We start from the raw sequence: 22,732 nt of genomic DNA, 5'->3' as shown, positions 1-22,732 counted from the left end.
AAAGCAATCCATCAGTCTAAAAGGAAATGATACAGAGAGTAAACTGAATCATAGAAAGGTAGGATAAACACCAGGAATGATGAAATCTGCGGAGAAGAAAGAGAGAGAGGGGGGCAGAGAAAATATTTGAAAAAAATAACAGCTGAAAACTTTCCAAATTTAATGAAGATAGGCATATAAAATCCAGGAAACTCAATGAATTCCAATTAAGATATACATACATAAAAAAAAAACTAACACACAGACACATTATAATAAAACTTTCAAAAGCCAAAAATGAAGAAGCAAGACAGGTGGTTTGCTACATTCAATGGATTCTTATTAAGATATTTAGCAGAATTTTCATCAGAAACTCTGGAGAAAAGAAAAACAGTGGGATGATATATTCAAAGTGCTAAGAAAAAAAAAACCCTGCTGACTGAGAATCCTATTCTCAGCAAAACTATCCTTCAAGAGTGAAGGTGGAGTCAGGACATTTCCAGATAAACAAAGCTGAGGGAGTTTGTGACTATGGTACCTGCTCTACAAGAAATGCTCAAGGGAGTCCTGCAGGGGAACCTGAATATGCATATATTCATAGCTCATTTGTGTTTAAATTTTCCTGAAATTCTACTCACTTTTATGTCTGTCCTTGGCTATTTAGCCAGCTTTTTGTCATTCACATTTTTTATTTCTACTTGCCACAGAGGCTCTTATAGCTTTCCTTAAAATGATTTTATTATGGAAAAGTATACATAACATAAAATTTAACAAATTAATCATTTTAAATTAATCATTTGAAGTGTACAGTTCAGTGATACTAAATACGTTCATAATGTTGTGCACCAACAAACTGATAATCTTGATTTAATGGACAAATTCTCATAAAGACAAAACTTACCAAGACTAAAATACAAAGAAATAGATCATCTGAATGTACCTGTACTGAGACTGAGTCAGTAATCAAATGTCTCACAACAAAGAAAAGCCCTAGACTTGATGGTTTAACTGGTGAATTGCATCAAACCTTTAGAAAAGAACTCACATCAATTCTTCTCAGATTTTTCCAAAAGTTAGAAGAGGGAATACTTCCTAACTCAATCTACTAGGCCAGCATTATCCCAATATCCAAGCCAGACAAAGACAGTACAAGAAAGCTATAGAGCAATATCCCTTATGAACTGATGCAAATATCCTCAACAACATACTAGCAAACCAAATTCAGCAACATTATCGAAAGGACTATACACCGTGACCAAGTGGGGCTTACTCCTGGAACACAAACAGATGTAAATTGATCAAAACAACACACCATACTAACAGAATGAAGAAAAATTAAACCATATGATCATCCCAATTGATGCAGAAAAACAATTTGGTAAACACTCTTTTAAAAATAAATAAATAAATGAACTGGAATAGAAGGCAACTGCCTCCAAAAAATAAAATCCATATATTAAAAACTTACTGCAAACATCACATTCAATGATATAAGACTGAAAGCTTTTTCCTCTAGGATCAGGAACAAGGCAAGGACTCCTTCTGTCACCATTTCTATTCAGCATAGTACTGGAAGTTGTAGCCAGAGCAATTAGGCATGAAAGATTAAAAAAAAAAAGAGAGAGACCCAAATCAAAAAGGAAAAAGTAAAATTATCTTTGGTCACAGAAGATATGATCTTATATACAGAAAACCCTAAAGATTCCACACACACAAAACTGTTAGAACTAATAAATGAATTCAGCAATGTAGCAGGATACAAAGTCAAAAAATAAAAATCAGTTGGATTTCTACATACTAACCATGAACAATCTGGAAAGGAAATTATGAAAATAACTATTTATAATAGCATCAAAAAGAATACTTAGGACTTAAATTAACCAAGGAAGTAAAAGACCTTTACACTGAAAACTAAAACTTTCCTGGCAGAAATTAAAGATGACATAAACACATGGAAATGCATCCCATATTCATGGATTAGAAGACTTTGTATTTTAAATGTCAATAGTACTCAAAGAAATTTACATATTTAATGGAATACTTGTCAAAATCTCAATGGCATTTTGTTGCAGAAATAGAAAAACATATCCTAAAATTCAGATGCAATTTTAAGGGACCCCAAAATAGCCAAAATAATCTTGAAAAAGAACAAAGATGGAAGACTTACACTTCCAGATTCCAAAAAATACTACAATCCTAAAATAATCAAAATAATGTGGTACTGGCATAAAGACAGACATACAGACCAATGGGATAGAACAGAAAATCCAGAAACAAACACTCACATACATGACCAAATGTTTTTCGACAAGGGAGCCATGATCATTCAATAGGGGAAGTAGAGTCTTTTCAACAAACAGTGCTTGGAAAACTGGATATCCCCATGCGAAAGGATGAAGCTGAACCCATATCTGACACCATTTACAAAAACCAACTCAAAACAGATCAATGTTTTGAATGTAAGACCTAAAACTATAAAATTCTTAGATGAAAACTCAGGGTGAAAGCTTCACAACATTCACAATATGACATCCTAGCACAGGCAACAAAAGAAAAAATTGACAAATTAGACTCCATCAGCATTTTGAACATCTGTTCACCAAAAGCACTATCAACAGCTTAAAATAAAAAGGAAACTCATAGAATGAAAGAAATGTTTCTGATGATTCTACCTGATAAGGAGTTTGATATCCAGAATATATATGGAACTCCTAAAACTCAACAACAAACAAATAATTCAATTAAAAAACAGGCGAAGGAATTGAATCTCTCTTTCTCCAAAGAAGATAAACAAATTGCCAATAAGCACAAGAAAAAATGCTCAAAATCACTAACCATTGGGGAAATGCACATCTAAACTACGATGAGATACCATCTCACAAACAAGAGGAGGGCTCCTATAAATAGAGACAAAAACCAAATGTTGGTAAAGATGTAGAGAAATCGGAACCTTTGTGCACTGTTGGTGAGAACGTAAAATGATAAAGCTGCTGTGGAAAATGGAATGACAGTTCCTCAAAAAAATAAAAATAGAATTACCATGTGACCCAGCAATTCCAGTTCTGGGTATATACCCAATAAAACGGAAAGACAAGTCTTGAGGAGACATATTCATAGCAGCGTCATTTAGCTAAGCTCATAGCCAGAAGTTTAGGGCAAACTAGAATGTCATTCAGTAGGAAAGCATGCAGAAAACACAACTCTAATTATCTGTTCTGTTTCTATGTCTCCGTATCGAAGAGAATGACTATCATTTTCAAAGCATGAAACAATTAGTCATAAGAAAGAACTAAATCACATAATAAGGAAACATATTAGGAGAGAGGGTCTAACTACTTTCTTTTAATTCAATTCTCCGGCACTCTGGAAATCATGTTCCAGGAAGTCCAACCCCACTCCTTGTCCAAAAAAAACAAAAACAAAAACACACCAAAACAACAACAACAAAAAAAACCAAAACAAAAAAGCACAGATGCTATTGCTAAACTTTTGCCAATGGTTAAGGAAGTGGAAAAGACAATAGTTACAATCTCATGGTTCCCAAACTGCACAGAAGGACACCCCCAAACATTATGATTTCCAAGGAAAACCCATTCTTGACATCAGTTGGTCACAGAGAAAACTACTTGTCTGAGGTAATTCATCGTTTCAACAACAGACAGCACTACGTTCCTTTCAATCACATCATATCTTTGGGGAGCTGGTTGTTCTGCCTGTTGCTGGGATGAAAAGCAAGTACCATGTGAAAATCAGGGTGGAACAGGAAAGAAAGCAGCTCCATTCACTCATCCCACAGTTGGCACTTTCCTGCATCCCTCATTCGCTCCCTTCTATTACCATTGTGCCCATCACTCTTGTGCACTGTGCTTTGAATGCCTTTAAAGGCAGGAATCCTGCCTAATTTTTAACAATCAATTACCTCGGTTGATGCTGACCTGCTAACTTCACGCAGTGCTTTGTAAACACTGTGAAACACCAACCTCGAACAGCAGCAGCAAAATCACCACCACAAGTAGTTGGTAGAATGTAGTCAATACCAGGGATCACAATTTTAAAAACACAGAAAGTCAAAAAGGATATTTCAAGAAAAGAATAATTATAAATATGAGTTTTTTATATTATTAAAAGTTGGACGCATTTGGACAGACCAAAAATATATGGCCTAGAGAAGAAACATCTTAAAAGTGAATGTCCACAACCGCTAAGAAATGTAGCCCAGGTTTCCAGTGACCAGACGCTCCACTTTTGCCTGAGGTGCACCTCCTAGACTGTGTCTCAGTTGCAAGAACAGGTAGCAAAGTTGGAGCAGATGCCAACGCATTCACACAAAATTCATGGCAGAATCAATCAAAAAAAACTGCTAAGATTCCGTATGTGGTATGTAAAGCTGCCACAATTCTAATATCAATGATTATCTACCACTGACATCCAAAGAAATATGCTGATATTTCTGCTGCACACAAGTCAATCAATTATATAGCTAATAAATGCAACACATATTAATTCAATGTTCAGAGAATCCAGATATCTGTTTAGACTGTATTTACACTCAAAAGCAATTATGTGCTACTCCTTTCCCAAGAGTAGCCCAAGTATGTAGAGTTTTACTTATACTAAAACCCAGAGACACCAGAGAAACACAGGACACTTAGGTACAAACACACAGGTACAAAATCTTGAGTATGTCTTGTTAGTCATTAGCTACACCCTGCACTGTGACTCAGGACAGTCTAAAGACACCTCAAGGAGGATCTGCAGTCTACCATCTATCGCTAAGGGCTCCTGACCACATGTTCTCACCAGGCATTTCTTGGGAATTCTGGAAAAGGCAAGGATATATGATCTTGAAGTAAATTCAAAGAAATCATCAATATGCTATGAAATTGTAGGAGTGCAGGTGACCTTGAGAAGTCAATTCCAGGCACTGGAGAATAGTCTTGAGAAGTGAAAAGATACCACACATGTAACATTTGGCTCCCAAGAGTTACAACAAAAATGTGAGAGATGGTTAAACAACGAATGCAACTCAGAGTAGAAAGAAGGGAATATCAAATACAGGAGTAAGTTATACGCTGTGACAATAATGAGAACAACTGCTACAGTGTCAATAAACTGATAGCAGCAGAGTGTCCATAACATATGGGGGCTGGAAGGACACAGAACTCACCATAAAGAAGTGTAAATCTTCCATGTGGTATAGCAATTACCTGGAAGTGTTCTTGTGTGTTGACCCATCATTCTGGTTTTGCCAAGGCTGTCCTAATTTTTGCATTGAAAGTCCCACATTCTAGGAAAACTCTCGGTCGGGGGGTAAACCAGGACCTTGGTCACCTTACTTGTGATACCAGTTCCAACACACCACTGTACATTCCCCAATACTGACATAATCATATAACCACATTAAATGACCCAATCAAGAGAAAAATTTCATTTAGTGTATTTTTTTTTTTCATTTCTCACCTAAATTCTCCCACACTGTACCTAAGCCCTTCTGATGAGTTCTCGATGGAGAGAGAAATTAGCGAGACGCTCTGCCCTGCGTGATGTTGCTTCACACACCAGCATCAGGCCAGAGTTCACTTACTTTTGCTGCAGCCCAGTGGATTGTTGATATCCAAATGGCTTGCACTGGGAACACAAGTATCACACTTTGAGCCAGTGACAAATCGTTTACAGAAACACTGGCCTGTGACGAAGTGACAGGTTTCATTCAAGGCTCCTGAGAGATGACAACTGCAAGGCTGACATCTGAAAACAAGAGGAATAAACCATCAAAGACAATAAGTGTTGATTAATAATGCATACTATAAGTGACATCTATTAATAACATCACGGAATAAGAGAGTCTGTTTTAGCCAGCATTTTGAAAAGGATTCTTGAGCTAAAAAAAGACGAAATAAAACAAAACAGAAAAATACCTTTATCAAAATGCTACTCATGATAAAATCTTTATGAAGCCTTCTGTTTATAAATTAATTAATAGCAAAAAAAAGTGTTTATTGCTTTTTTACATGCTACGACACAGCTTACGGATTATTTTGAATACTAGTTGCTCAATTAAGAATACTATAAACTTTTCATCCTCACAAAAGCAGTTCTCCTGACAGCTAAAAATTAAGATAAGATATCCATAAAATTAAAATAATCTTTTCAAGTGTCTTTCAAGCTGTGAAACAGACAACTGGGTGTGATCATTATTGCTCCCCCTAAAAGTCTTGCAATTCTATAGTTTTATAAAGACAAAATTATATAGTCTTATAAAGACTAAATTTCATGAAGAAAACCAAGTCTGAGGAAGACATGTTCAAACCCTGTTGATGATTCAGTATGTTTCATTTCCTTTTTTATTGTATGCATAAACTCATTGACCCAAAATGTTTGGCGAATAGAGCATTATTCTGATCTATGAAAAGATGCTACTGATATAAATGTAATGAGAGAACTTCACTTCAACTTAAATTTCTTGGACCCAACATTGCTCATAAAAATCACTGTCTTGGCATTTTGCCATGACAGAAACGAAAACCTGTTTTCTCAGAATGAATTACTGAAACACTTAGACCATGCCAATGTCACTGATTAGGATAAGCAATTTTGGCCACAGGAAGCACTAGAGAGACAAAAACAGTACACGTCAGAAGACCACCGCCTTTAAACAGGGACCTTGCATACAGTACATTTAAAACAACATTATGGATTCACCTATATTTTCTAATAAAGATTCTGGATGGACAGAGTTACTTTATCTCACTGCAACTTTTACAGTGTGATCTCCTGGGTAATCATTCAACACCCTTAAAAAAGCCGATAAAAGCTAAGGCTGCTAAATAAGCTACAAATTTGTTTTATGGACTAATATCACCCTGGGAATAAATAAAGTACAGTCTGTCTCAAAAACCACTATACTGTAGTTTGCCCTTTTTATGTCATGATAAAAGGACATTTTCCCTACCAACAACTATACTGTGTCTTTTACATACAGACACTGCATCAGAACTCCATCTCATATGATATTTTGTTTAGGCTAGTTAAGTATGAGAGCTGAAGAAAATTATGCATGGAAATTAAAATGGAATTATAGAAGCAACAAAATATTTAATTTGTGCCTAACTTCATTATATGCTATCACTTAGAGTATATTGTTTGGAGGCTTTTAATGTAATAGTGGGAGGCATAAACGATAAGATGCAAGCTTCTCTCAATGCACACATATGTATCACCACACCACTCATGGATAAGTGTCTCCTGAGTATTTCAGTTTTTATTACCATTCACTCATGAGACAATCACATTTATTTTACATACAGTACATTTAGAGTAATAGTTTCCAGTGTATAACATGATTCCTTTCCTTGATGGAGATCTATTTTCTTCAAGCTAACTGCCACACGCTTAACTCCAAGTCAGCTCCGTCAATACCTGCGGGATACTAAGTTCCAAATCCAGGTGGAATAAATAAACCACTTTCCTAGGAAAGCATTCAATGTTTTGAGCAATTAAATGTGACTCCTCCTGATTTCACAGTTTCTTATCCTAACCACTGTTATAGCCAACTTCACTGACTTCTTATAATTGCTTGACTTCAGTAAGAGAGATTTTTACCTGAACGAAGTTCATAGGAGACTTTTTGGGATATTATAGTTTGTTTTTAGTCTAAAGGACATTGGGGATAATTTTGTAATTAAGGTTTAAGTAAAATGATTCCTGTAAATTACTCAGCCACTTGAATATAATTTTAAATATTTCCAAGACTCTTTAGCAAATAAGCTACAAGTTTGATGTCATTTTACAAGTTATCTCTTCTCAAGAGCATCCTAAATGAAATATATTTCACGTTTATTAAAACAAAATTATACATAATAAAGGAAAAGACACTTTAAGCTTAGAAAGAGAAACACCAAACTAAGATGAATTGTGATATTGATTTTGTCAGGATAAATGGGTTTTGTAATATTAATATAAAGAAACCTTTATTACACTGACTCTCCTGGCACGGCTAGAGCTTCTCCCACAATCTGTTTAAAATCTTCATTTTTCATCCTTATGGGAAAACCTCACTTGCTAAATGGATTTCATAAAGAGTAATCTGTCAAGGTTTATATAGATAAACAATTTGTGATGTTTATTGATCAGTTCATTATGGTAAACAAAACAGGAGTACAGCACTGCTAATCTCTGCCAGCCTCGTGCTATTTCAGTTCTGTTTGGGTCCTTACTTAACTCAGCGTTTATTGGATACAATAGGAAAGAAGTTAACTGACTTCCATCTCTTCAGTCACAATTCTCATGTATTTCCCTTTCCAGGGAGCTTCTTCCAGTTGTGGGAACAGTAAGAGAAAGGGGTTATTCTACTTATTACTACTGCGGAAACATCACTATGAATGAAGGGATTGTGGTTCAATAGTGAATTTCACTGTCAGAAACTTCATCCTGTGAGGAAGAGCTACTGTGGGAGGTCCAGGGATATGGTCCAGGATATAGATAACTTTACGGACGTTTCTCGTTGGACACGTCTCTTCTGTCTGGGGCCTCAACTCACAGGTACCATCAAATTGATTCAAATATATTGATTGACATAAATAACATTCATTGAGGGCCAATTATTCTCCAGGAATGGAATAGGCACTGAGGATGTAAAGGTGAGTTGTCCTTGTCTTCAAAGAGCTCACAGTCCAGTGGGAAATGTTCTTTAAAAAATGGAAAGAGCAGTAAGAAAGATGTATGCAGACTCTCTGGGGGCACAGAAAAGGGGCAACTACTTAGTCTGGAAGTAAGGGAGGGGGACAGGGAAAGGAGTATTAAGAAGGAATCTTGAAGATGTTTGGGCTGAATATTAAAAGATGAAGAGGAATAAGCCAGGCAAGTCAGGGAGGGGAGAAAATAGACAAGAAACAGCAGGAGAGGATGTGAAATTTGAAGCAATTCAAAATTTGGGGATGTAAATTCAAAACGCAGAGGTGGTGATAGATAAAGTTGGAAAGGTAAGCAGAGGTGAGATATTGCTAGATTAGGTGCAACTGTGGCAGTGGTAAGGAGTGGGATAGATTTAAAAATGTTTAGTAAGTAAGATCAACAGGATGGGGTGGACAAGTTCAAAAGAGTGAAAGGAGAAGCCAAGAGGAGAGAAGGGCATAGAGGTACTCCCACTGTTCTTATTTGCTGATGGGTGGATCATGGGGACATCATTTAACACCAAGAATAAAGGAGGAAGAGACCTCAAATTGTTGAGGAATTTTAGACAGGGGTTATTCACAATTATTAATGAACAGAAGAGAAAGAGGCTTCAAGACAAATTGGACGAAGAGTTTTCTTCCATCGGTCCCCAATACAAAGACTAGAAACACAGTAAGTGTTCAATAAATGTTGCTGAAAAGCTGAATGAACAAAGCACTAGGAGAGGTTTAGACTGATAACAGGACACTACCGCTCAATTACCGATGTAACTCTTTTGAGCCCTTTCTCATTGGCATAGTTGTCCCCCTGGCTAACCTCTACTCAAGGAAGGGACAACTTTTCTTCAAGGGCTGACCCTCTGCTCTGACTCCCTAAGGCCAGAAGAGTTCTAGGTTCAGTCCTCCGCTGCAGGATCTCTTGAGTGTTAGAGTGCCCTCTACAGGAGGGTGGTTCCCCCTCTACAGTGAAGCGTAGTTTCACTGAAATTCTTAGTTTTCCTTTCTTCACAGCCCACCAGCAGCATCAGATTCTCTAGGAACTGGAATCTCAGTTCCAGGAGAGGGACTTGGGGCTTGGAGATCCTGTTTGTGTGGACTGAAAACCATACTCACGTGGCTTATTGGAGAGGAAGTGAGCAGTACTGTGTCATCAAGAGGGGAAGATTTAACGGTGCCCAACCCACCACTCTCCCTGGTGAAGCCGTCCCATAAGTAAAGGGACTCCTAAAAACTGGACCTGGGCAGTGACGTCCTTGAATCCAGGCAACAGAGCCATCTGAGTCCAGGGTGGGGACATTCCTGCCATCTGAAGAGCTTGCTTAGCAAGGATCTGCCACTTTCTTCTTTGATGGCACTCCAGTAATATAGACTATGTTCAACACACTGGTCTCCAAGACCAAACAGTTAAAAGAAACAGTAATCCCAGAACACTCACTATAGTAAAAATATGACACTGTGTTTATATCTAGAAACTCTAGCGTCCCTTTCCTTAGCTTCCCCATTATATTAACACAGTAACTTTGAGGTCAGAAAGCAGATTCAAATTCTTAGAGTGCTCTCAGGGAAGCAAGGATACTAATTCTGTGACCCTAGAAGTCAGAAATAAGACTAGGCAAGAAAGCCACAGGAATGAAATTTTTGCTTCATATGAAGAAGAGATTTCTTTCTCAGATGAGAGCTGCTTGGCATGCACATGAACTGCTTCATGAGATAATAAGCTTTTTTTAGTCCCATGTTTCCAGCAGAAGCTGAATGACAACTTATTCTGAAAAGGTGATTTAGGTAGAGAAATGTCTAGGGGTACAGTTTAACCAAAAATTACTTTTAAATTTCTTTACAAGTCTGTAAAGCTCTGTTTCTCGGATGCTTGGTGGGACTAAATAACCTGCTCTGCGTGACAGTGAATCTGGTTATAGTTAGTAATCTTTATCTAAAAAAGCAAGCATCTTTACCTAAATGTTTTAGACTCTGTGGGCCCCATGACCTCTGTTGCAACTCAACTCTTCTGTAGTTAGTATAAGCAGCCACAGACAGCACGTAAAGATTGACTATTACCGTCTTCCAATAAAGTTTTATTTCCATAAGCAGGTGGCAGGCCAGCTCTGGTCCGCAGGCCATAGTTTGCTGAGCCTTGGTACAGTAGGTTGAATTATGCACCCCACCACCCTCCAACAAGGCCAAAGTCCTAATCTCCAGACCTTGTGAATATGTTACCTTCCTTGGCAAAAGGAACTTGGCAGATTTGAGATGATGAGATTATATGTGAATGCCTGATGTGATCACAAGGGTCCTTGTAGAAGGAAGGTAAGAAAGTGAGCATTAGAGAAGATGTAAGAACATAAGCAGAGGTCAAGAGATGACAGGAAGCACTACTTAGCTGCTTTGAAGGTGAAGAAAGTAGCTGTAAGCTAAGGGATGTGGGTGGCGTCTGGAACTGAGAAAGCAAGGAAATGGACTTTCTCCAAGTGTCCAAAGTAAGCACAGGCCCCCTGACACCTTGATTTTAGCCCAGTGAAACTAACGTAGGAATTCTGACTTCCATAACTGTAAGATAACAGGTTAAGATAATACATTCATGTTGTTTTATGCCACTAAGTTTGTAGTAAATAGTTATTATATCAGTAACAGGAAATTAATAAATCTGGTCTAGGAGAAAGGCCATAAATGGAACTAAATATCTTGATATCCAACATTTTGTTATTTCTATTACATCCCATTGAATAAATGCTACTAATTTACAGTAACTGACATTTCTTAGGGATTTGCATAGAATAAGTATTAAAGGAGGATATATCATTTAGTGGTCACGGTAGACTGCAAAAAAATGACAATTCTTTCACCGTTCTCTTCCTGCAGGTCCTTCACAAATAACACTGATTCCTCTCATCAAAAAGCAGAGTCTGTTCCCCCTCTCCTGAATACAGGCTGGCCTGTGACTTGCTTTGGCCAACAGACTAAGGCAAAAGTAACACTGTAGCAGTTCCAAGCATAGGCCTCCTGTGTCCCAGCACCCTTCTGCTTTCTTTCTTTCATCTCCCTCACCCTAGATAAGAGCCAGCTGTCAACAAAGAGTCCTGGAGGAGCAGGCATTGATGAGGCACCTTCCCCATTCTTCCACTATTACATCATGAAAGGAAATAAGTGGACAAGAAAGTTATCTGCTTCCCTTTGAAGTTGTCAATCTGGTTCTCAGAGAAAAGACCAACTGAGATCCACTGGAAACACGCATGTAAAAAGATGACCAGACCACATCTATAGCTTAGTGTTCACATGGAGAACAGGTGCAGTGAAACCAAAAATAATCTTCTGTGTTGAGTTTAGAAGTCTGAGCTTTTAGATTCCCTGGCCAGCCTAGATCCCAATTCTCTACCATCCAAGGGATACTGCACTTCATGGTGTGTCAGCTCGTGAGTAAGAGGCAAGTAGTAATACTTCTAGCTCCTTAAGGCTTAAAAAAATACACAATATACAACTAGTGAATATAGAGAAAAGAAGTGATTAGGTAAGAAACCTTTTGTGGATTGTGATGTGTGGATGTCATTTCAGATGAACTGGAGTAGTCTTGTAGGCTGCGGGAAGGAGGACTTGGAGTTACAGGTCAACTTGAGGACAGGACCAGAGAGTGCACTGTGTCAAACATGGGTCTCAACTACCCACTGAGACAAACTGAATGTGGCCCATTTTTTTGTCTCATTGCCTTTGGTTTAGATAGATATGATATACTTTTTTTTTTTTTTGCTTTCTTGATTTTTCAGTGGGCAGAAGTTTTTTGCTCTTTTGTTTTCCATACTGATTCAATCATGGTTGCTTTATGTGTCCATGGTAAATGGAGTGATTTTTCACTTGGATCAGCTTTTAAAATACATGCCCCCTTTCTGTGATAGACAACTTCTGAAGAGTGAATAACTTGGATAAAAAGAGGCAAAGGATCTTCCAGCTTGCTGCTGTTGTGTTTGGTGCAATTTTTTTTGTTGTTGCTGTACTTTAGGGTCAAGGACTATTTTGTTTTATTTATTTTGACCTTGGAAGTATAAAAAGAAGCATACAAAATAAGCCAAGTGGAAAATATAGCAAACATCGCTCTGCATGGTAAAGAGAACATGGAGTGGGGTTGGGGGTATGTGTGAACTTCACGAAGAGAGTTAAATAAAATCCTCTGAATATATAAATGGAAAAAGCAGATGAGAAAGTCAATTTATTTTTTAAATCAATGAAGAGATACAATAATTTTCCTTGCTTAACAATAAAATACGTATAATCTTTGTAGAATTTTAGAAATTAATGTAATAAATTTATACTTGTAAATACTTCACACAGGGTGAGATTCAAGGTATATCTGAATGATTTTAGATGACTTTCTTTGTTTTTTGAAAACTTTAACATCAGGTCCCAAATAGTTATTTTTCTATACTGTATGTGTGTATACATTTAGACCATGAGTGGATTTTTTTCCCTTGGGGGATGAAAATTCCTTATATTTGATAGAATCCCATATATTTGAGCCATCTTTGCACACATTTTCCAAATAGTGTTAGTATATATACACACAGTAGCAACCAGAAGTCAGCAGAGAGATTTCAATATCACTTAGGAATGGGATGGAAAACATAAAAAGCATAAAATCCATTTATATCTCTTCTCAATGATGAGCAAAAGTAGAAACTCAAGCTATTCTCACTGTCCCATTTTGAAACATTTTTCTCTATGACCTTCTGTGCTAGAGAATTTCTTCTCTAACAGTCATCAGTGCTAAAGTGAAACCCGACAGCAGAATTCATCAGTGGACTAGAAGGGTCAACTCTTGACACAGGCATTCCGTGTGACTGATTAAACAATGGACAAATCCTGCTGATCTCCTTGGGCCCTATATGGTCAAGGGAGGCTTTATTTTCACTCTTTGTTTCAGAGAAGCTGCATTATATACGGTGGCTCTTGCTTTCAATTTCTAGCAGCAGCCTATGCTCAGTATCAGAGCCAACTCTGCCCAATCTGACAGCATCTGAGCCCTACTTACACCTGGGTAGTGCAGACTTGAATAGATTTTTTTTAAGGTTTATATCCCTTTCATTAAGATGATGATGGCATGGGACTTTAATTTTTTATTTTTGGAGGAGGTGAGGAAAGTAAAGCAAATGAGAACTTCTTCTGTGTTGGCTATATTAAGAATGGGATGCATGAGGGACATGCAAATTTAAGACAGAGAGACAACAAGCCATAGGCCTAGAGCCCAATGATAGAGATCTGAATGAGTGATAATACATTTGAGAGGCATTTATACACATGTAGTGGTTGAGATCATAGACACAGATATGCAAGTTGAAGAGGCATACTAAATCAGCAAAAGAGACAGCCAAAGGAAGAGGTACTTTTAAGAGACAGGGAGAACAATAAAATAGTTGGCACACTGGAAAATCATGAGTCATAAGAAGAAATCATAAATCAATTTTACTTTTATGGGGCTAATATCCCTATCTGCCATCTGGATATAAAGTGAATCAATTGCATTGTCTGGACTTTCTTAGGTAATAGAAAGTCCTACAGTTACTTTATATTGCAAAGCACAGGTTCAACAAGATCAAAACTGAAGGCATTAAAACTTTTTATTTCAAAATATATTACAAAGCTATAGTAATCAAAGTGGTATGATACTGGCATAAAAACAGATATCTAGACCAATGGCACAGAATAGAGAACCCAGTAATAAATCCACACCTATCAGTGCATGGATCTTCAAAAAGAGTATTAGGAACACACAATGAGGAAAGGATAGCCTCTTCAACCAATGGTGCTGGCAAGACTGAATATTCACATGCAGAAGAATAAAATTGGACCCTTAAATCACCATATACAAAAATCAACTCAAAATGGATTAAAGACTCAAATGTAACATCAGAAACTAAAAAGACCTGAAGTAAACATAAGGGAAAAGCTTCCTGACAGTGGTCTGGTTAGTAATTTTGTGGTTATGACGCCAAAGCTCAGGCAAAAAAGTAAAAAGGTGAACTAAAACTCTTTTGAACAACAAAGGAAATAACCAACAGAGTGAAAAAAAAAAAGGTGAACTAAAAAGCTTTTATTGCAGGCAGAGGAAATAATCAAGAGGGAAAAGACAACCCACAGAATGAGAAGAAATATTTTCAAAACTTCCATCTGATAAGGGGTTAATATCCAAAATATATAAGAAACTCCTAGAACTCAATAGCAAAACTAGAAATAACCTGATTTTAAAAAATGAGTAAAGAAAGTGAATAGGCATTTCTCCAAAGACATGCAAATGGCCAATAGGTCCATTAAAAGGTGTCCAACATCACCAGTCATCAGGGAAGTGCAAATAAAAACCACAGTGACATGTCACCTCACACCTGTCAGAATAGCTATTCTCAAAAAGACAAAAGTCAAGTGTTGGTAAGGAATTAGAGAAAAGGGAACCCTTGCACACTGTTGGCGGGAGTGTAAGTTGGTACAGCCACTTGGAAAACAGTGTAAAATTTCCTTTAAAAATTAAAAATAGGACTATCGTATGATTCCAGCAATCCCACTTGTGGGTATATATCCAAAGGAAATTAAATCAGGATCTTGAAGAGCTCTCTGCACTCCTATGTTCACTGCAGTATTATTCACAATAGCCAAGATAGGGAAACAACCTAAGTGACCACCAATGGATGAATGGATAAACAAAATGCGGTGTGTGAGTACTTCCTTATTTGACTCGATATAATTATGAGTCAACTAATAAGTAAAGACATATCATTCTATTTATATGAAAATTGTCATAAATCTTTTTACTCTGAACCCACATTTACTCTGGATCTTTTACTCTGTCGAACCTACCCAGCTTTTCAAACTTCAGCTCCATCTCCTAGACTCTAGCCTACACTCAATCCTTTTATTTTATTGAGTTCTGCTTTCTCGATTTTTAACCTAATAATATAGCCATCATTGTTGTTGTTTTTTATTATGTAGTTATGGCTCTTCTTATTCCTCATCAATTTAGGTTAACTTTTCAAGCCAGCTTTGAGCCCTGGGACTCTGATTCCAGTGTTAGCCAGTTCTACTGCAGAGCAATATGTGTAAGCAATTCTTGGTCCAGGATTAGACTGAGATGGGGAGTGGGTGGAGTAGATAAATGAGGGAAAAGCAGAATAGGGTAAAGTTCAGCCTGAGTTTTAAAGTATTGAAGGGGAAAGGAAGTGGTATAATGAAAGGAATCAGGTTTCACTTAAAGAAAGTTAAGTGGAAAAGTTGAGACAATTAGACAGCTCTTGGTCATTTAAGAGGGGTTTTGCCAAGAAGAACAAGGGAGATCAAGAGGGAAAATGGCTGAGACGGGCACAGCATTTCATAGACAGGCATGAGCAGCCCAAAGACGACAGCTGACTGGGGCAGATATTTGTCTTTTGGTAATTAAGTGCTGTCAGAAAGACTACGGAAAAGTCAGGAACTCAAACGACAGAGGTGGCCAGGAGTGTAAGAAACCAAGTCCAGAGTTCCAACTGGGGAATATGTGAGACGGTCTTTCAACAAAATGTACCTAGAGGAGGTAGTATGTGCAATAACTGGCCCTGATTTTACTATCAAAACCCTGGTAACACTTACTATTTAACATTGACTGTATCATGTGTTTTTCTATACTCAGAGTGATTTAGTATTTATAGAAGAGTGGTAATGCTCTCAGATTAACAAAGATGATAGTCCAATGCTAACAGAAGTGGATCAGCATGGATTTGAAAAACAAGATATTCAGTAAGAATATAAAATTGTTTTCATAAATATTCTAAATCTCATTTTAAAGTTTTTTTTTAATCAAGTTGAATTTTGGCAGAAAACCAAATGAACTAGTTTGAGTTCTTTTTCAATAATTTACCTTGTCACCCTGTCCACACTCTAATCGAGGTGTTAATGAAGAGTGTAATGGCCAAAAAGCAGGCAGCAGGGGGGCAATGAGTTGAAAAGATAATATCAAACCTTTGAATAATTAGCATTTATATTTATAAATACACACATATTGAGAAACAAATTTGACTGGTGTGCACAGAACACAGCGCTAGTTTCTTGGGAATAAGAACCTTAGATAATTCATGGATATAGTCCCAACCCTAGACAAATTTATAATCTAACCAAACCAAAACACACACACACACACACGAAATTGGCATCCCAGCACAGCTTCGAAAATACAGCAATAAGCACAAATGCATGAAAGCAAATGCAACAGATACACAGGAAATAAGAAGTAGGACATTAAAGACAGTGTAACTTTGAAAAGTGGTTAATTTACTTTCAGCGTGTATTTTACATACTGGGAAAGAAATCTTATCACTGAATACAAAGATATGTTTCTCATCTGCCAGTCTTTAAACTTAAATTAGAAAGGCAAAGAGAACATAAATGGACGCAGTAGATTAATTTAAAAAAGCAGTAAATCCAGGGGCCACGTAGAACAAAGTATGTACACACATATGCTACCGATCGTCCTTGTGCGTGCACATGTGTGAGTGTGTGCATGTATTTTCTTCTCTGAGTATTTCTTTACCTGTCTTTCTCCACATCCAAATTCTGAATTCTCTGTGAAAAAGTAATTTCATTTAGTTATATGTTCCCAGACCCTAATACTGGGCACATCTATCAACATATGGCAACCTACACATTGGAACTCTAGGAAATATGCAAAGATTACCATTATGTTTAATAAATGCAGACATCAAAGAATAAAAGAATACATCAACACACTAAGGAGGGCAGAAATATTGCTTTTTACAAAAGATACTTCCCAAAAAATCACTGTTAGTAAAAGCAAAAAGTCACTGCAAATATAACTTATTAAAATTATAAATGATTTTCATAAATATTTACCTTCCAGTCTGAGGATCAAATCCAAAGTAAAGGTCCTTACAATGGTCACAACCTTGCCCAGCAATGGAGGCATCTTGGCAAACGCACTGGCCAGTCAAGCTATCGCAGATGTGATTAACTGCACCAGCTGCATGGCAGGAGCACGGCAGGCAGCCAGTGGCATTGCCCGGAGAAATATAAAAACCTGGAAATAAAGAAATGAAAAGTTTCCATTATGCTTTCTATCCAGTCTTTTCTTAAACAGTAATATGTTGGTTACATCAAGAAACAGAGCTCTCTCACGCCACCACTTAACTCCCCGTATGAATGTGGCTGAGCTCTTTTTGACCAGCGAGTCAATTACGACCAAAGAAAGACTGAGTGAATAACTGACGTTGTTCCTGGGTGTCATCCTGGCACTCACAATTCAATGCATGTAAAACCTTCTTCATGACGTTTCCACTAAAGACTGGTCCTCCTCTAATCATCTCCATTTCAGCAAACAGCATCACCATCTAGTATTCAGTTGCTCCACCTGGAACCCTGAGGTACCATTGCTAAGGCAGCCAGATAAAATACAGGATGCCCAGTTAAATTTGAATTCCTGATAAACAATGATTAAAAAAAATAAAACTTATGGGACCTAATGAAACTTACAAGCTTCTGCACAGCAAAGGAAACCAGAAATAAAACAAGAAGAAAACCTACGGAATGGGAGAAAATTTTTGCAAGTGAAACCAACAAAGGCTTGATCTCCAAAATATATAAGCAGCTCATACGACTCAATAAGAAAAAAATAAACAACCCAATCCAAAAATGGGCAGAAGACCTAAACAAGCAACTCTCCAAGGAAGACATACAAATGATCAAAAAGCACATGAAAAAATGTTCAGTATCACTAATTATCAGAGAAATGTAAATCAAAACTACAATGAGGTATCACCTCACACCAGTCAGAATGGCCGTCATTCAAAAATCCAAAAATGACAAATGCTGGAGAGGCTGTGGAGAAAGGGGAACCCTCCTACACTGCTGGTGGGAATGCAGTTTGGTGCAGCCACTATGGAAAACAGTGTGGAGATTCCTCAAAAGACTAGGAATAGACTTACCATATGACCCAGGAATCCCACTCCTGGGCTTGTACCCAGAAGGAAATCTACTTCAGGATGACACCTGCACCCCAATGTTCATAGCAGCACTATTTACAATAGCCAAAACATGGAAACAACCTAAATGTCCATCAACAGGTGACTGGATAAAGAAGAAGTGGTATATTTATACAATGGAATACTACTCAGCCATAAAAACCGACAACATAATGCCATTTGGAGCAACATGGATGCTCCTAGAGAATGTCATTCTAAGTGAAGTAAGCCAGAAAGAGAAAGAAAAATACCATATGAGATCGCTCATATGTGGAATCTAAAAAACAAAAACAAACAAAAACAAAGCATAAATACAGGACAGAATAGACTCATGGACAGAGAATACAGACTTGTGGTTACCGGGGGGGGGGGTAGAGGGTGGGAAGGGATAGACTGGGATTTCAAAATTGTAGAATAGATAAACAAGATTACACTGTATAGCACAGGGAAATATACACAAAATGTTATGATAAATCACAGAGAAAAAAATGAGACAATGATTGTGTATATGTCCATGAATGACTGAAAAATTGTGCTGAACACTGGAATTTGACACAACACTGTAAAATGATTATGAATCAATAAAAAATGTAAAAAAAAATAAAACTTAGACTGGGATTTTAAAATTGTAGAATACATAAACAAGATTACACTGTATAGCACAGGGAAATATACACAAAATGTTATGATAACTCACAGAAAAAAATGTGACAATGAGTGTGTATATGTCCATGAATGACTGAAAAATTGTGCTGAACACTGAAATTTGACACAACATTGTAAAATGATTATAAATCAATAAAAAATGTTAAAACTATGTCCCATGTGCTACTTGCTTATAATAAAAAAAATTGTTGTCTGAAATTCAAATGTAACTGAGCATCCTGTATTCTGCTAACACTGGCAACACTTGATTCCGTCACTTCCTTCTGCCCCTACGTCTAGCTAATTACTAAATCCTTTGAATACTGTCTTCTAAGAATCTTACATCCTCTACTCTCCATTCCCATTGCCTCCTCCCTAGTTAAAGTCACTACCAAGGTTTTATAATTAACATTATGTACCAGAGGCTGTGGTAAAGCTTTACATTCATCATCTCATTTAGTTCTCATGGTAATGCTAGTAATTCAGACATTATATAATGTTCATTACATGAACTAGAAAACTGAAGGCTTCAGGTTAACTCCTAAAATGACGGAGTTAACACAGAGCAGAACCCAGATTCCAACCCAGGCATCTCAACAACCTCAGAGACTTTCTTAGCCACTGGTGTCCCTCTTGTCCCCGTCCAATCTGCTCTTCATAGTGTAGCTGGTCTTTTTCAGAGTATAGTTTAAACATCTCATTCTTCTATTTGAAATTATTTGATAACTTCCTATTCCCTTTAGGGAAAAAAAAATCCACAGCATAGCCTCTAACCCTCTGGTCCAGTCCCACTTTCCTCTCTAGCTTCACTTCAGTGCTCATCCCCAGTCTGCCCCAGTCAGACTTTCTGTTCTTGACGCCTAAAGGCCTTTTCATGGGCAGTTTTGTCTGCTGACATGATTTTGACCCACCTTTTCCACTTAGCTCACTCCTATGCACATCAGGTCCTATGGCTTCCTCCAGTAACTTACTCTAGGCTAGTTTAGTGACGTTATTAATTTCAAAGCACCCTCCTTATTTCCTACAGAGTGCTGATAAAAATTGTAATTAATCTCATTTCCAGCAGATTGTAACCTCAGTGATGGCAGGAACCTCATCAGATTAATCCATCATTGTCTCCTCAGAACCCAGTATAGTGCTTGTCACAAAATAGGCACTCGAACATTTGAATTCAAAGACTGCACCAAATTATTAGGTAGGCATTGATCCCCACAAGTATTATATTAGAAAAAAAAACAGAACTTAAATTATAAGACCCATTTTTTTTCTTATAGTAAAAGAAGAGAAATAAAAATATGATTCAAAAATATTTTCAAGTTACTTAGAGTTTCTTGGACCCAGAAGGTGGAAGTCAACAGTTTAGAAAGTAGAAATACATTGGACATTTGAATGGAGCAGGCACATGTGGGAGAAATGGTTCTTGATGTTATGTGATGTGTGCTTGTGCATGTATATGTATTTATACATACATAGGTACATACCAGTATTTACACACATACAAGCACATGCATAATGTTACAAGAAATTTTATTGAGACAATGAATAAAGTTCTGGCAAATGAAAATAAACTGTACAATTATGATCACTAATTTAGGTATATAAAACATCAGTCATATTGAAAGAGAGAAAGAGTATGAACACAAAGGGAATCATTCTGTGTGTTATCTATCCTTTAGGGAAGAAACAAAAAATAATTGGATCACTGTAAAACTCATTTGAAGCTCTGGTTGAAAACAAGTCATTCTTTCATAGCCATCAACAATTAATTTGTTTTTCTTCTCCTAGGCAGTGTATATTCTCTCTTGAAAAGTGTCAGGAATTGTAAAATAGAAAAGGAAGAAGCTGAAAATCTGTGCCATTCAATTAGGGAGACCAAAGATTATCATTTTTAATAGTAATTTACAACTAGATTATGTCATTTGCTCTTTGCATCCACTGACAGCAATTTGCTTCAGATGTGTTTCCAGAAATAGAGTTTGGCCATGCCAATTATTCCATATTCTCATACCTGATTCATCATGAGATCAAAATCACAGATGTAGAAGCCTTCTGTTTTGGATTCAAGACCATTGTAGCTGTGAGTCTATGCACTTTCCTTCCTGTGAAGGGACCTAGATCCTTACATTCATGATGATGGCCTCATGAATGTACTAACAGCGCTCCAATTTGGATAAATTACCCATTAGCATAGATACTTAAAAGCAGAATTAATTTGGACTTACTGCAATAGCTTCGAGCCACAGAGAATTCTAGAACAATTAGGAATGATTTTTATAAGAAATGATTTATTAGATAAATCTGTAAAGATCAGGAGCGTAGATTTTGGTGCAGAAGATTGGATTGCCAAGTTTTGGAGAATAAAGAAGGCCACAGAAAAATCAGACATACAAGCAGAGAGCAAGAAGGAAGGTATTAAAGCACCCAGGGAGGCTGCAACTTGGAGGTAGGGCCTCAAGGAAAAGACTAAACTGGAAGTTGTCTTGGGGTTAATTCCACTCCTCCTCTCAAGAGCATGGTTATAAAGGTTAATCCCACAATCATTTGAGTTGTCCTATTTTTAAACAGCTCTAATTAGGATGACTCAGGTGCCTTCCTGCTCAACGATTACTTCTTGCCTTACCTGAATGTGCCTAATTCTAGACCATTACCTCTCCTTTTATGACTTCCAACTATGGAAAACATGTTCTCTTCCTTCCTACTTAAATTTCAACTCCTGAGAGCAGCTGAAAGATAACTGACCTTAATTTCTTTCTTTTTTTTTAATTCAATAGATTTCTCTGATCTCTCTCCATTAGCCCCACTTCACATTCCACATCTGCATATCTGCTTTATTATAACTGATCTTTCGGAGCTTTCTTCGCTGAGTGATCCTGGACCACATTCTGAAGCAGTGTCATTAGGAGAACAGTATCACCTCCCACTACGCAGTGCTGAGAGTTAGCACAAAGCACAAATCAGCCCACTCAAGTTTATTCTTTTCTCCAGTTTCCTTTCAGCTAACTCTTGGTCCCAAACAAGACAAGTCTCATGTGGGAAACAATGCGTTATAGAGCTAAAGCAAAAAGTCACCCGTATCATAAAAGAGTATTGCTTTATCCAGGAGAAGGCTTACAGAGTCCTGAGAGTTCAAAGCTATTAGCCAGCAGCTGGCGTTCTCTCCTGTCGTGGCTATTTGCACAGCACAGTACCCGTCCTGGGCATAAAGGAGAGCCCATTCCCTGGCAATGTCCCTCCCGAGGCCTATCAACAACTAGGCTTTGCTTGGGTCTGGAAATGGGAGAAAGAAAACAAGTTTAACCTCCAGGCCTTACTCAGAAAAGGAGGGCAGAGTGGTGGCTAAGCACTAATTATGAGCCATTTAGAAGAAACAGTTCTCATCTCAAACCAGAGAACGGACACCATACTAAGAGAAGTCCAGGGAGGAATCTGGGGCTCACCTGCACCAGGCAACAGAAGACC

The 22,732-nt window shown here is 37.4% G+C and overlaps 1 protein-coding gene across 1 annotated transcript in view; it reads right to left on the bottom strand.

The window, feature by feature from the left end:
• USH2A (usherin) overlaps positions 1-22,732 on the bottom strand; it is a 698,253-nt gene that overhangs the window by 497,192 nt on the left and 178,329 nt on the right. The window contains exons 15-16 of the mRNA XM_072948735.1: positions 17,505-17,688; positions 5,564-5,727 (exon numbers count right to left, since the gene is read on the bottom strand). Of these exons, the coding sequence (XP_072804836.1) occupies positions 5,564-5,727; positions 17,505-17,688 (348 nt within the window). The remainder of the gene's footprint in view (positions 1-5,563; positions 5,728-17,504; positions 17,689-22,732) is intronic.

Source organism: Vicugna pacos, chromosome 23 (assembly GCF_048564905.1).
Source record: "Vicugna pacos chromosome 23, VicPac4, whole genome shotgun sequence".
NCBI lineage: Eukaryota > Metazoa > Chordata > Mammalia > Artiodactyla > Camelidae > Vicugna > Vicugna pacos.
This window is presented reverse-complemented; position numbering and strand designations above follow the sequence as displayed.